The 16,467-nt window shown below is 39.6% G+C and overlaps 1 protein-coding gene across 2 annotated transcripts; it reads left to right on the top strand.

The window, feature by feature from the left end:
* The first annotated feature begins 10,340 nt into the window (after positions 1-10,340).
* On the top strand, positions 10,341-16,467 carry LOC144257891 (keratin, type I cytoskeletal 12-like). 2 transcript variants are annotated; one of them, XM_077806118.1, is made up of 8 exons: positions 10,341-10,892; positions 11,500-11,582; positions 11,864-12,020; positions 13,372-13,533; positions 13,634-13,759; positions 14,169-14,386; positions 15,210-15,298; positions 16,370-16,467. In XM_077806118.1, exons 1-8 carry the CDS (start codon positions 10,341-10,343, stop codon positions 16,465-16,467), a joined length of 1,485 nt encoding a protein of 494 aa, XP_077662244.1. The 2 variants fall into 2 exon arrangements, with proteins under 2 accessions (XP_077662244.1, XP_077662243.1); XM_077806117.1 differs by having other exon boundaries at positions 15,207-15,298.

Genomic DNA, 16,467 nt, shown 5'->3' with positions numbered 1-16,467 from the left:
AAATTACTTGATTAAACTTCAATGGGAGTTGGATTAGACTGTTTTGTCGCCAAAAGTTTTATGCTGCTTTAATTAAAGTGCTTTGATTAAACTGCTGTTGCATTTCCACAGTATGCTCCTTGTGTCTGCAGAGTGAATCCACATTAGCAGCTCTTGCATCGACACAGAGAGCAGTGCACTGTGCAACTGGCCATAGGGTGCTTTGGGAAGGGTTTGCAATGCCTCATGGGGCAGATACAGCGTCATATGTTGCAGGTTTCTCAATCCCATCGTTCCGTGGGCCTGTGGACATCCTACTAGACTGCCAGCTGCTTTTCAACTAAAGTGTGTGAGGGGAGGGGGGAATATGTGTGACAGGGAGCGTGTGTGTGTGGGGAGACAGAGACAATGTGTGTTGCGGGAGTGTGTGCATTGGGGGAGAGTGAACAAAACTCCCCCAACTTCTAAATTCAGACAGCCACCAGAAGGAACCAGTCCTGAGGCAGGGGGAGGGGGACAGGGACATCCCTGACATCAGCCCCCCACCCTGGCGCTGCACAGCACAGCAGTCTCTCTCTCACACAGACATACACACACATGCCTCTGCCTGCCTGCCTCTGTATTCGTGAAAAGAAAAGGAGTACTTGTGGCACCTTAGAGACTAACCAATTTATTTGCGCATGAGCTTTCGTGAGCTACAGCTCACTTCATCGGATGCATCCGATGAAGTGAGCTGTAGCTCACGAAAGCTCATGCTCAAATAAATTGGTTAGTCTCTAAGGTGCCACAAGTACTCCTTTTCTTTTTGCGAATACAGACTAACACGGCTGTTACTCTGAAATCTGTATTCGTGGTGCTGTCAGAACTTCCCGGAGCTTTGAAAGGGGAGAGGGTGCATGCCTGCAGGGCAGCTGAGTTCAAAACGGTGAGCAGAGTGGTCACAGCGGGCATTGTGGGATACTGGGAGAGGCCAGTAAGGCAATATAACAAATGGCAGCAGCTGCACTGACGCTTTGTCGCTTTAAGTTTGCCACAAAAAGCTTTATGCCTCTCGTTGAAGTGGTTTCATTTTGTTGTCGAAACTGAAGAGTTTTGCTGAAAAAAGTGGCACTGCAGTGCGTACACCTCCACTGTTTCGTCACCAAAAGCTGCTTTTTGGCAACAAAATTCCGCAGTGTAGACACAGCCACATAAGTACAGTGGGAGGCTATTTACTTCAATGGTACTTGGATCAAGCTGAAAGAAAACTGCCATGTTATCTACTGAGAAACAACATGCTATATCCTCATTTTTTGTCCATTAATCAAAAATTGCTTTGCATCACTAAGTTACAAGGCACAAATATCCTTTAAAAGCTCTTTACTTACATGGTGACTGGCAAGTTGATTACAAAATGAGGGCCATTCAGTGCGAGAATATTGTGTATAGACACAGTGAATGCCGTGCTGTTATAAATCCATTATTATTTCAGTTTATCTTAACCATGGTACATATGATTATAGCAATTACTATGGATCTTCTCAGAGTAATTAACAACAAATTTTCAGCAATATGCAATTACTATGTAGCTATATATTTATGAAAAAGCTTAATAAAACTGTAGTGATCATACAAGTACAAAAGGCTTAGCATGATGCGTGCGCCATGTAGTTTAATGTTATTGAATCTTTCTTAAACTATCAAAATTGTTTCCTCTGTACTTCTGGTAATAAACTTTACATGTAACATATGGTATCTGTGTATCTGGTGTTATACTATACAGCACATCAGTGCCTGCTTTTGTTGAGTGTGAAGATTAATGTGGTCCTTGTAGTTCCAACAATTCACCATACTCTAGTCAAAATATGTTAAGCCAAGTTTAAAAGAACATCTCTTTTCACCTCTAATTAACCTTCCCTGCATCAAATTTATGCTACTTATGTTTATCCCTCAAATATACTCAACAATACTCAAATGTATATGTAAACAAATAGATGCACAGACAGTTCAAACATTCTGTCAAAATCTGGACTGGTCAGGACAGGATTTTCTTTATCTCACTGAAATCTTTCTGACAGGCTGCCATCTATATTACTTTTTTGAGTCTTGTCTTTTTGCACAACTCTGTGATACGCAGACACAATGTCACTGAAACCATTTTCAAATCAGCAGTCGTAGTTAGCCAAGCCTATGAAAGATTGGTCTTGTTTTTTAGTCTTGGCTATAGGCCAGTTAACTATGGATTCTGCTTTCAAAGGATCTGGGGAAACTTAGCCACCTCCTTCCCAGTGTCCTAAATAAGGGTCTTTGATTGCTCCTATTTTGCATTTTGACACTTTCACAGTGGGACGTACATCTCTGAATTTTGTCAGCACAATTCCCAAGATATTTTTATAATCTGACAAAGAATTGCTAAATATTGCAATGTCATCCATATAAACTTATGCAAAGTCTTGTAACCTAACACTTGACTATCAAGCCTCTGAAAGATGGCTCCTGCATTAATTAACCCAAAAGGTAACACTTTAAACTCAAAAAGTCCTAAATCAGTAATGAAGGTGGATTTTGTCAGTGCTTTGATGTTTAATGGGATTTACCAATAGCCCTTTGTTAGGTCTAGAGTGCTTAATGTCATTGACCAGGACATAGGCGGTCTGACCTAGTAGTCAAAGCAGCAGTTGGGGGCCAGGAGGCAGGCCAGATCTGGATACCTGTGGACCAGAATCTGCGATAGGCCCAAGGACAGACCGAGAGTCAAGTTGACAGGAGATCAGAGTCCAAGACAAGCCAGAGGGCAGACGAAGCCATGTGTCGGGAAGCAGGCAGACTCAGGTTATCAGAGTCTGAGACAGGTCATGGGGCAGATCAGGGGCAAGATGAGGGGCAAAGTCGGGATACCAGGAAGTCAGAGTCAGGCAGCAGGCGCAGAGTTACAAATCACTCTAGTATTTGAATGCAGGAGTAATGAAATGTTATCCTTATTGTACAAGTAAAGGGCAGCAGAACTATGCTTAATATGCCCTGATTGAGGGGGTCACCCTAAACTGAACCTTGCTTGCTAAGTAGGGGGTAGAGATGCCAAATCCCAGTGAAGATGAGACTGAGTGGGAATAGTTGTTCCTAGTGGTGGTGTGGCTGCTGCCTAGAGAGTCCTAGATACCATTTGGCCTATCCTTCTGTAGCATTTAATGACAGAGCTGATTAGACTCAATTAAGAGCCCTTGTTTCCAGCTGGTGATTCCTAGAGCTGCCCTGATTGCTGAGCAAGTCTAAGCCTTAGACTTCGTGTAGGGACAGAGAAAGGCAACCCAGAAACTGCACTGGCAGTGAGATTCCCCACTATCTGCTGAAATCACTGAGAGCTGGGTTAGTGGTAGAACCTCAGAATATGATGTCACAGCAGAAAGATTTCAGAGTAACAGCCGTGTTAGTCTGTATTCGCAAAAAGAAAAGGAGTACTTGTGGCACCTTAGAGACTAACCAATTTATTTGAGCATGAGCTTTCGTGAGCTACAGCTCACTTCATCGGATGCATACCGTGGAAACTGCAGCAGACTTTATATATACACAGAGAATATGAAACAATACCTCCTCCCACCCCACTGTCCTGCTGGTAATAGCTTATCTAAAGTAATCATCAGGTTAGGCCATTTCCAGCACAAATCCAGGTTTTCTCACCCTCCAGCAGAAAGAGGCAGCGGGATGGCAGCCAGTGGCAGCAGAGGGACAGCAGCAGCAGAGCCATTGTCCAAGGCCCCTCCCCCTGCCCACGAACAGACCTCTGAACTCTGGGTCTTCACTAACCAAGGACTACCAACTATGAGTGTGGTGCCATGGCGGGAAAGGGGAGTGGTGTGTTAAGGGACACTCGTTTGTTGGACTTTCATGCTGCAAGATGAAAAACTGAGGCAAAGGACACTGCCCAACCTACTGTGGGGGGTGGGTATTTGCCTATGGTCATGTGCTTTTGATTATGGTTGTAGTGTTTTTCCAAATTAATGTTCTGTCCTCTTTTCCCTTTTAATGAAAGTTTGATTTTGTTTTACATACACTCGGTGCTTGAGAGAGGGGAAGCATTGCCTCTTAGAGGCACTCACGGGTAGTGTTTCGTTTTCCCAGATTACTATGGGGGGGCTCAGGCCAGTTCTGTTTTCTGTTGTTAAGAGAAACCCCTAAACATTGAACCAAGCCCTTGCTGTTGCCGACTCAACCTGGCAGAAGGGTTACACATGAATTCTGCATTTTGTGCCTTTTTACAAGAGTACGCCATCACCAAGTCCCCCTGCATCAAACGATTGCTCACAGGCATTGCGGTCATGCCACAGTTTCCATGCAGATGGCTTTTAGTGAGGTTTTGCTAAACAATTTCCATCATAGTTTATAAATCTTTCCTAAATTTCTGTACATATTCAGCCAGTGGTTCCCCTTCTGCCTCAGTGCCATCGTCCCAGGAGTTCCTGATGAGGTCCAATGGCCCATCGCATGGGGTGTACTCTGTGGACCCTTGAGGTACATCCCTGTAAGTGAATAATTTCTCTTCTTCTTCTGCATGGCTAGTGTAGAGCAGCAATTATAATTTCACCTGAAGTTGATCAAGCCAAATGGCTACGACAGGAGTAGCAGAGTTTATTGCAGTAATGCCTCCTTCATATTTATCAATTGGGCAGTAGGTACTGATATGTTCAATGGCCTGTTGTGAGGAACCAGACCGGGGAGTCCTTGATTTTCCATTTGTGCATTAGATGTCCACATCTACCATGGTTGGTTTGGATTTGGTTCAAAGTTGACCAAGATGACGGTGGAAGGTCAAACCCAAGAACCTTCTGCATGGGATCTGGCACAAGGTGCTTATTTTTTAAGCCTTGTTTAGCCCAATCTGCTTTCCAAGCCTCCTCCTGATCGTAGCCTGATTGCATGAGGCTAAATGAATGTGCACAGAAAGGCTTCCGGGTTTAAGACATTGCAGTGTGGGAGCGCTGTCAAGGTCTTGGAGGATAGGAAGACATCTGTTTTCCTGGATTTGCTTAGCTTTGTGGAATGTCGCAGCAGTTTGGCTTATCGGCAGAGGAGCGATGTTAGACAGAACAGGTATCCATGGTGTTGGAGTCGACTTAAGGGTTACCGTGATGCAACGCATCACTGTATTCAGCTGGGTATCCACAAGTGGCATGTGGCTGCATCTGCTCCATACCAGTGCACAGTATTCAGCTACTGAATATACAAGTGCTACTGCAGATGTTTGCAACAATGATGCACCCCAGGTTGTACCAGCTAGTTTCTGGATTATGTTGGCTCTCATTTTTATCTTTGCAAATAAAAACGAGCGAATAACTTATAGGGTAACATTACATACCTGTCATTTGACCTCTTGGTTGCATACATTCTCAGCATAAATTTTAGAGTCCTATTGACCCTTTCAACTAAATCGTTTGTCTCCCCACACGTTTTACACCACACATCTGCCATAATTCACCACATAACTGTGACATGAAATTTGACTCACAATCTGAGCTCTCCTCTGGAAAATCTAATCATCTGAACACAGTGAACAGAGCCCTACCCACTGTTTCAGCCTCTATATTAGAATAGGCAACTGTCTCTGAGTACCTAGTGGCAAAGTACACTACTACTAATATATATCTCTTTCCTATTTGAGTTGGCCAGGTCATTGGCCCAACTACATCCATGAGAGAGCATAAGCATGAGAATGACTCTATAGCCTGGTGATTAGAATACTCACCCAGGATGTGAGAGACCCACAAGCCAGTCCCCCTGCTTGAATGGCTTTTTAATTATTTGTATTATCCACAGTGCCACAGCTTCCATAGGAGAGATTGAAGGATTTCCCCCATCGGAATATCCTATATACCAATGGTTACAGCACTCTCCTGAGAGATAGCACATTACTGTTCAAATCCCTTTTACCATCATGTCGAGAGGGGACTTGAACTAGGGGTCACTAACATCCTAGGTGAGTACCTGAAGCACTAGGGTAAAAGTTATTAAGAAATGTTTTACTAATACCTTTTTCCAGCAGTAAATGCATACTATCTTTCCACAGAGTACCAGTTTAGTAAGTACATATTGTCCTCTTGACAAAACAAACACAAAAATCTTCCTTTCGAAAAGTCACCTGCTCATTCTATTATGAACGGCATATACACAGCTGTCAAAGAAAATACTTTATCTTTCACAACCATGAATGAGACACCATCAGACTGATTCTATTCTAAACAAAAAATGCTTTTAATGGAACCTACCTTTTCCTTTGTTCTCTGGGACCAATACAGCTCATATCAAATTTCTGTCAAATGTATACCCATGCTCTAGGGTGTGGATAAATTAAAAAGTGATAAACTTGAGATGACATATCTAACTATATAATTAAATCATTACAAAGAAAAGTAAGTTTTCTGTTTATTGAAATAACTTTAAAAGGAAAGTGTGTTGACTTCAAGTGTTCCCATGTTTAAACCTGCAACAAGAACATATATATGATCTTTAGATACAAGTCAGAAAAAAATATTGTACTAAGAGCTTTCAGTCCCAATAACTATTTTTAAAGATTTGCACACATCTACACCTAAAAATGAGATTTTATGGCATAAATGTAGAATATAGTCTGCCCTCTCCCTTTTTCCTTGAGGATTATTACAGATGCAATCACTTTGTCTGTCCCACGTTGTATGTACCTCCAATTATTCAAATTAGTGTTTGTGTAAAGTATCCTGCTAGTTGCATATCACAATATAGTTCTGTAGATGTAGCATAAGGTGTTTCCAGACTGTGCTTCCTGCCCTCCCACATCTACAAAACACACTGACTGGAGTGCACTCCAATCTATTTCATGTTCCAAAGTTTAATAAGGAATAAATAGCATGATAATGAGTGCAATTATGAGAACCTATATAGAAAATTGGCATTTTCTGAGTCTCATGAACACTGGTACAATTCATACCAAAGGTGATATAGTTTTTGAAAATGGCAGAAAGAGAAAAAATATGCACTGATAGGGGATTCAGAGTAGCAGCCGTGTTAGTCTGTAGCCGCAAAAAGAAAAGGAGAGTACTTGTGGCACCTTAGAGACTACCAAATTTATTTGAGCATAAGCTTTCGTGAGCTGTAGCTTATGTACACTACTTATGTACACTACTAGCTGTAGCTCATGAAAGCTGATGCTCAAATAAATTGGTTAGCCTCTAAGGTGCCACAAGTCCTCTCCTTTTCTCTTTTCTTGATAGGGGATTGTAAATCACCTTCTAAAATGCTCTAGTGCTAGTACTTCACACACAAAGCTACATTAAAAGCACATTAGGATTGCATGGTTAAACACCCAGACATCAAAAATTGACAGCGTTAAAAATGAGTGTGCAAGCTACCACTTTGTGCATTTACATTATGATACAATTTTACTTAAGGTTCTCTGTGAACCTTATGAGCTGCGTAGCAGGAAAAGAGGTATTTTTCAGATAACCCACTAGGCTTTGTGATTTCTGCAGGCAATCTCACATGGAGCAGGAGTGGCTAAGAAAGAGACAGTGCTACCTAATAACTGCCCCCATGACAAATGGGCTGATAAAGTTTGAAAGTCCCCAAGGCCCCCCAAACAGCAGTTCCTAGGGTGTCCCCTCCCCTTTTAAGTCCACTGTCATAAGTAGAGCTGGGAAAATAATGGATTTTAGTTCAGCGGCAATTAAAAATATATATTTAATAAAATAAACAATATTAAATAATTATTATTATTTTCAGGTCAAACAAAAAAGTAAATTTGCTGAAATTTTCAGTGAATTGTTTTGATTTTTTGAAAATTTTTAATGGAAACAATTAGGCAAAATTAACATTAATTCACAAAATGTTTTGGTGTCACTGAATCTGCATTTTCTGTCAAAAAGTTTCTGCCTAAAATTTTCACCAAGCTCTAGTCACAACAGAAGACGACCATCAGCTACCCCAGAGATTAGAGCCCCGACTTTGGGATATTAACAAATTATATAAAAGAAACAAAGGTGATTTCAGTTTGACAATAGAAAGTCTTTGTGTATGTCATCTGTAATACCTCTTATTGAACTTTTTGTATGATTTTTTTTATATATCCTTTTTTCCTAATTTGAAATGCTGGTTGGAGAAGGCTGCAATTTTTTATTCCAGATTTAAAAACACATGCATGACAGAAATTTTCAAGAACTATATTCCTTTTAAAACATAAAATTGATGTAGTAATGTATTATATTTCCAATTACAGATACAGTAACTCCTCACTAAACGTTGTAGTTATGTTCCTGAAAAATGCGACTACGCAAAACCATGTTAAGCAAATCCAATTTCCCCATAAGAATTAATGGGGGGGGAGTTAGGTTCCAGGAAAATTTTTTTTGCCAGACAAAAGACATTATATACATATACAGTATAAGTTTTAAACAATTTTAAACAAACAGCTTAATATTGTACACAGCAATGAATGATTGTAAAGCTTGGCTGAGGTGGTGGAGTAGGAGGGTGGAATATTTCCCAGGGAATGCCCTGCTGCTAAATGATGGAACTAGCATTCGGCTGACCCTCAAGGGTTAATATGCTGTTGCTAATGTAGCCTCACACTCTACAAGGCAGCATGGACTGAGGCAGGAGTGAAGAAACACAACAGATGCAGGGCAGTAGCTGCAAACACTTCCCTGCAAAAACTGAACACGATGATGAGCCCACACTATCCAGCTGGAGCGCATCACTCCCTCCTTCTGACAGCACATGCATGACTGCACAGGTGCTGACTTTCCAAAGTGCTGTGGGGTGTGCACATCAGTGAGAAAGAGAGACATGCATTACTCCTTTAAGTACACTTAACACCACTTCTCGTATGTTGCCCTTTCAAGCAGATCAGCCAATTCAGACAGGAAGCAACAGCTTCCAGCAAGCTCCCTCCTTTCTGTTCTCAGGCTCCCTCCTTTCTGTTCTGTCCCCCTCCTCCACTTTGTGGCACCCCTCTCCCCACCTCCCCCAGCTAGCAGGAAGCTCCTGGGAGCAGCTCCAAGGCAGAGAGGGCAGGGCAGGGGCAGCACAGCAGTTGGGGGAGGGACAGCTGAACTGCTGATGGGCAGCTGTCCAGCCACATACCTTACAGGGAATTTAGGGGAGCTGATGGGGGCGGGGTTTGCCGTCCCCCCCCCTCCCAGTTCTAATCCCCACAAGGAGGAGCTGCTCTTCCAGAGAATCCTGCAAGCAATGGACAAAGCAGGCAGCTGCCAAATGACCTTATGAGGGAGCATCATGCAACTTTAAACAGGCTTGTTCCCTAATAGATCAGCAATGTAACAACGTTAACTGAGACAGCATTAAGTGAGGAGTTATTGCATATTAAAAAGGCTCAGGTATACCAACTCAACCCCTCTCCCTCTTATCACTACAGAGATTTACTACATAAGATGTCTGTTTATTGTGAAGGAAACACGGTTTAAAGAAAAACAAAACAAAAAGGATATACCAGTCTATGCACAGTCTATTTATGAATTCATTAGGAAAGATAGTACTAATGTAGGTGAATAATACAATTAGTGCTCCTAAAAAGTGACTCTTGGACCTTTATTCATAAATACATAACTTTGGAATGGTAGTACAAGGGAGACTCAAATACAAATCCTGTTAGATACCCAAGAAAACATGTATGCTGTAGATCCCCTTCTCATTGGGACAAAGTACAAACACAGTACAGTCTTGAATAATTTTCAAACAACTTAAAGAAACAAGGAAAAACCTTTAAAGAGTCCAATATAAAATTATGGTATGATACGTCACAAATATTTCTCTTCCCCATCCATATTATTATTGGTGTCTAAGTGCTGGTATTGCTTTCTGCTCAATCTTTACTGATCTATAGAAAATAATGTTCTTTTCTTTCTTTCTCTTTCATGACAAGTGACAGAAAGAGAAATATAATGAGATTAACGGAATTTTTCTACTGGTTCTCTCAGGTGTATTCCTACAAGAACAGCCACAAATAATAAAGGAGATTAATATTAGAATGAGAAAAAAATTATGTATGAGCGATTAAAAGGAAAGATGACTTTTCTGTGCTCAGTTGCACATGAGGAAACATTATAATGAAAGCTTAGCTCTACTCCACCCATATCTCCTATTAGTAGAACAAATACCTGGAGGGTGATATATTTTCACATGAATGGACAATATGGATTTCCACATATCATTTAGTCTGGTCAGGAGATGTTAAGCTGGGAAAAAAAGAAAAGCATTGAAGTGCTTTGCTTGAGGAGGTGTGGACTGTACAACTGAAACACCCATTCCTTTCTGTATATAAAGGCTAAAAGTGCTCTCTGAGCTACCCTGCTCTGTTTCATCTACTTCTTACACTACATCAGGGCACCTTGAACACCATGGCTCTTTCTGTGCGTACAGGGGGAGGATCTCGGCAATTTTCATCCCGGAGTGCTCTTAGTGGGGGATCTGTAAGAATATCTAGTTCCAGTGGTGGAGGAGGCTTTGGTGGGGGATCTGGTGGAGGCTTTGGTGTTGCTTCTCTGCTTAGCTCTAGTTCTGGCTTTGGTGGAGGTTTTGGTAGTAGCTTTGGGGGAGGCTTGGGTGGTGGCTTTGGAGGTGGCTTTGGTGGAGGTTTAGGAGGTGGCTTTGGTGGAGGTTTAGGAGGTGGCTTTGGTAGTGGGTCAGGCGCTGGTCTTGGAGGTGGCTTTGGTGCTGGCAGTGGTGGTGATGGTGGCCTTCTCTCTGGCACGGAAAAGGAAACTATGCAGAACCTGAATGACCGTCTGGCTGCCTACTTAAACAAAGTACATTCTCTGGAGGAGAGTAATACTGACCTGGAGCATAAAATCCGTGAGTGGTATGAGAAAAATGGTCCTGGTGCTGGTGGCCCTGGAACTGGCCATGATTATAGTAAATATTACCCAATAATTGAAGACCTTAGGAATAAGGTAAAAAAAATCACCTGTTACATCTTTTTACAATCTAAATTCACCTAATATTTTCCAAGGTGAAAATTATAATAATTCTTTTGAGAAACTAACAGCAAATTTTCTCTATGATACTATTATTTGTAATGATCATCTATCATATTATGCTGATACTAAGAACATTTTTGTTGTAGTACAGATAAAGCAAATTTATTGAAATTGTGTGGCTAAATCCCTTTTGATGATGTGAACTAACCTGGCCTCATTTGAATTGAAGAGAAGGTAGAGATAAAATTAACTAATACTAACTCAGATTATTACTTTTCTTCTTGATAGTTAAAAAAAAGTTTTCATGTTAATACCCTTCCTACTTTTTGCACCCCAAATTCAATTTCTGCAATAAAGAGACTATCTGAAAAGCTACTTTAGAGCCCATGTGCCAGATAGTCACTGGCATAAATTGGTGTTGCTTATTTACATTAGCCGAGAATGTGGTCCTAAATATTTTAGATATACTTGTACAACAGCCTAATGAATGTCCCTTGCATTATTATATTACTAAATACACTGAACAGTAAGTCTATCAGGTTATAGAATCACTCTCTGGGCATCCTGCTTGTCTTTCCAGATAATTAATGCCACTATTGATAATGCCAGGATCGTTTTGCAGATTGATAATGCCAGACTGGCTGCTGATGACTTCAGACTGAAGTAAGCAGAGAGTAGTATCATGAAATGTGTTTTGAAACCCATTATAAATATTTTATTTAAAAATTCCAAATCGATTCAGCAATTTTCAGATATTTCTCTTAGAAAATTTAAATGAAACATTATTGTATAATTTAATAACAATCATAATCATAATACATTGGTTTTGAAGTGGTAGTAAAAGATGTAACCATTTAGTAAAAAACAGTTATGGTATTTTTTTTTGTATGGGTTACACTGATCCCATTTATGGTACAAAAACCTGGTTTATGATTTTTTTAAAGATATGAGAATGAAGCAGCTCTTCACCAGAGTGTGGAGGCTGATATCAATGGTCTGCGTAGAGTTCTGGATGAGCTGACTTTGACCAGAGCTGATCTAGAGATGCAGATAGAAAGCCTGAATGAGGAGCTGGCTTACCTCAAGAAGAACCATGAGGAGGTAAACAGGTTTTTTGCTTCAGTATTGCAGTTTTCTCATAAATTGATTAATAGTAAAACTCAAAATGTACTAGAAAAAAGGAGATGAGATGTGCAATGTCAGTCTTTTCTCTGATTTTTTTATCCTGAGAAAGAGCTCTTTCTGTTGTTGGGTTTTTTGTTTTTGTTTTTTTGTCTTCAGTTCAATCAAAGAATTGGGGGAGAGAGACACAGAAAGAGGCAGACCAAGAGGCAAACTGTGAGCGCTAATGGTTCTAGTATTACTGGTTTTCTCAGATTCACTTCCAGTAATATAATAAGCAATTTTGCCAAGAATATATGCTTTGTGTAAGGCCTCTCTATGTAAATACAACGGATAGGCCAAGATGCGTGTGGCAAAGATCCAGCTAACTACTTTATTGAAAAAGGATTAAATAGGCTTAGATCTTCCATGTAAGAATAGAAAAAGCTTCAGATTGCACCTTTTGATTACTTTTCTGGGCTTTAAAAAACATCAGGTACAAAAGCCCTTTAAAATGCACCAGCATGTTACATTCTCTTTATTTTGGTTTTGCAAAGTTCAGTTATTTACCTTTAGCCTTTGGGTAGGCAGCAACATATTTTCTTTTCAGCTGCTCCTGAGTTTCTGGGTTCATTCTGGAAATGTACAGGACACTGAACTGTAGGCATATTTGCTTCCACTAGTATGCAACACATTTTTAACTCTTGCTATCACTTCATCCTAACAGCTCTTCTTAGTTTTTTGTAAGTCGATTCAGCGATGAATGAAATGAAACTGGTTTGCAAGATCTTTTCATATTCTTTTTCGAAGTATCATGAAAATCAGTCAGATGTATTATTTTGATACAATGGATGGTTACATATATTTTCAACAGACATGGCAAAACTGTATCAAATATAAAATAATGTATGAAAAAATATTTTTCCCACCAAGGATAAGTTTTCTCTCAAGTTGAAAGCTAATACCGAAATGAACCAGAGGAATCTGTGAAGTCAATTAAACTAGTACCCTATCTTTCCCTTCAGTGATTTTTTTACTAATAGCCTAGGGCACTGTGTGGGGAAGAGATGACTTCTCTGTAATTTAGAAATGTCCAAAAAGGTGTAAAAATTGAAATGGCAAGATTGTAGATATGAATTGCTGAGGTTGCTGTGATACAGTGAAAAGAAATTCATATTAAAAACGGGGTAAATTTTACAGTACAGGTAGTGGTAGATTAGATTTGACTAGGAAGGTTTAATATTGACTTAAAGGGATCTTGAATCATACCCTTTTCTTTATACATAATTTAGAGCTGATCATTTTGTTCATTATTATACTGAAACACCTTTACTTCCTTTTACCCTTCTAGGAACTTCAAGGTTTCCAAGGTAATGCCACTGGCCAAGTCAGTGTTGAAATGGATGCTGCTCCAGGAATTGATCTGACCAAGCTTCTGAATGATATGAGAGGACAGTATGAAGTCATTGCTGAACAGAACCGTAAAGAGGCTGAAGCATGGTTCAATGAAAAAGTAAACATCTTAGAGATAACAAATTCAGCCAAACACAGTTAAATATAGGAAAAACATTTGTAGTAGCTGAATTACATTCTATTTTTCCATGACATTTCAGAGCCTGGAACTGAAAAGGGAAATCTCCACCAACACTGAACAGCTTCAATCAGGAAAAAGTGAAATCACAGATCTAAGACGCATTCTTCAGGGCTTGGAAATTGAACTACAGTCTCAATTTGCCATGGTATGCTGAGAGACAGCTGCTACTCAGAGTAGCTTTTCCGATTTCAGATATACTGCTGTTTAAGATTAACATTTAATTATCCCAGGGAACTCTGTATTCTTTTTAGTCCATAAACTCCAGTAATATCTGGAATACCTGAATTGCAAGTAATGCATTATAAAACAAATACATTGTTATGACTGGGTACAGCAAAAAACAGGATTACATATTTAATAAGAAGCCAAAGTAGGAATTCTACAAATTAATATTTCATTCTAAGAGGAAAATTTGTAAATGTTTCACTATACACAAAGAGAAAGAATACCACTTCTCTCCATCATTTTAGCCTACTTTTCTTCCTAATTATTACATTGTTTTCTTCTCCCCATTCACAGACTACATTTAATCAATAACATATCTTTTTATGCAGAAAAAATCCCTTGAAGACACATTGGCAGAAACAGAAGCAAGTTACTGTGCTCAACTCTCACAAATGCAGCTTCAGATTGGGAATCTGGAGTCCCAGCTTTTCCAGGTCAGGGCTGACATGGAGCGCCAGAATGCAGAGTATCAACAACTCCTGGACATCAAGACCCGGCTGGAAATGGAGATCGAGACCTACCGTCGCCTGCTAGATGGGGAATTTGGGTAAGGACAGAACTGAAATTGAAAACTCGCTTTTTACTCATTCCCATGGTGAATTCAATGTGAACTCCAAGGAAGTAGAAATGGTGCAGACTGGTGGTCCTCAAACCAATAGAAAGTAAGGCCTATGACACACATAGATTTCAACTGTACATTCGTTGGTTCTAAAAGATCCTGTAATGATTAAAGTTATAGCTCTTTTTATATATAGAAACCACTTAAGGAGAATCAGCAATTCTATCCTATATTTAAGTCATTCCTTAAATGTGACACTTTATGTCTGAACTAGAGTTAGTGTGTGTTAGCCTGAATTAGAGATACATGGAATTTCAGGGTTTAACTAAGATATGACAGAATTAAACCTGTGTAAAAGTAATGAGACTGTTTACACAAAATTTCATTGAAAAATTGTTATTTTATTTTGGGCTATTTCATGCCAGAAATTTTGTTTTTCATGGAGTTCCCGCAAATTTACCAGACCAATGACTTAAGAAAATGTTGAAGTAGATGTAGTCATATATGTTTTTGAGGTAAATAAATTGTCCTTTTCAATGAATACGTTTGGTGGCCTGGTAAGAACTGACCTGGCAGGGTTGCAATCATACTGACTGATCGAAGCAGGATAATATAATGATTTTTTTTAAAGTAAAGTTCTCACCCATGATGCTGATGATTTCAGTATTTTAAAAAAGAAGAAGAAATCAGAGAGAACTTATTCCTGACTCATCCAGGATTAAAAAATTATCAACAAGAAACTTGCTGCTCTATATTCCTGCTCCTGACAACTATTGTGTGGCATTGTATATCTGTGATTTCTTTGCAGAAGTGAATTTGCTGGGGGACAAGGAGGTTCATTTGAAAGTTCATCCTTGACAGGTTCCAAATCACAAACACAATCACTGGATTCTTCTAATGGTGAGTAGAGTCTCCTGGGATAACATTTATTTTTGCAAGTGTCCATTGACCCTGAGCATTGAACTTCAACTGATGATTAGATTTGTGTGTATATACTCCTAAGTACTGTGAACTGTAGATGTAAAATTGCCGTTAATGTTTGTGTGCGGGAGGAAATACCCAGTTAAAATGATTTTATAAAACAACTGCTGTACTAAATTAGTAAATGCCATTCTGTTCCTCTACACTGTAAAGTTCATCATGGCAAGAAACTTTAATCTTTAATTTTAAAAGGATTAAGGACATAACTAGTATCTGTGTATATAATTCTGCTTTATGACTTTAATTGATGAAGTCTGATGTCAATGTTGATGTACGAAGATTCAGCAAACACACACACACATGCAAGGTCAGACCAATGTGAGATTCACAAACACAGTTATATGTGTGACAGAAAAGATTGTTCTTAACTATTGCAGGCTGTTATATCCTTGCTTTGTGATGACCACCTTTTTCCTATCTGCTGTTAATGCTTCAAAGCAGTGAATGGCGACATGACAAATCTGACTCCATCTTGCTCTGGCATGGGCTCTTGCTTCCTAGTTGCTAGGGTCAAGCCAACATGATTTCAAGTTTGACTTCAGTATGTCCTTATATTGTTTGTACTGGCCACCATGAGAATGGGTGCCTTGCTTTAGCTGACTATAAAATATGGCTTTGGTTTTTCTCGAGTTGGCCACATGAATGAAATGCCTAGTCCAAAGCAGCTGAACTGTGCATGCTTTGAATGACAGACATCCAACAATGATTAAGGAATTTGATACTGGGAATCCTGTCACACCATTTGACCCTGCAAACAGACCAAAGATAGAGCACATGTAACTGATCAAGTTTCTTAATGTGGCGACAATATGTTGTCCATGTCTCCCAAGCATACGGAAGCATTGTAAACACAGCGGCTCAAAAGACATTTAGCTTATTTTGACATCCCTGTCATTCCTTAGGCAGCATTCCAAATTCCATTCTGCATTTGGAGGGTTTTTTTAATAACCTTAATCCTACATAAACGAACTCTTTTTTATTAATGTTTAGATCCAACCAAAACCAGAAAGATCAAAACAATTATTGAGGAGGTGGTGGATGGTAAAGTTGTCTCATCCCATGTAAAGGAAGTTGAAGAGAAGATGTAA

This window comes from Eretmochelys imbricata, chromosome 27 (genome assembly GCF_965152235.1).
Source record: "Eretmochelys imbricata isolate rEreImb1 chromosome 27, rEreImb1.hap1, whole genome shotgun sequence".
NCBI classification, from domain to species: domain Eukaryota; kingdom Metazoa; phylum Chordata; order Testudines; family Cheloniidae; genus Eretmochelys; species Eretmochelys imbricata.
This window is presented reverse-complemented; position numbering and strand designations above follow the sequence as displayed.

Excerpts from the sequence above, each read along its gene's own strand:
- LOC144257891 (XM_077806117.1), top strand. The coding sequence starts at position 10,341 with ATGGCTCTTTCTGTGCGTACAGGGGGAGGATCTCGGCAATTTTCATCC. Across the intron at positions 10,893-11,499 it reads TTGAAGACCTTAGGAATAAG|ATAATTAATGCCACTATTGA; the intron begins GTAAAAAAAATC and ends TTGTCTTTCCAG. Across the intron at positions 12,021-13,371 it reads TCAAGAAGAACCATGAGGAG|GAACTTCAAGGTTTCCAAGG; the intron begins GTAAACAGGTTT and ends TTACCCTTCTAG.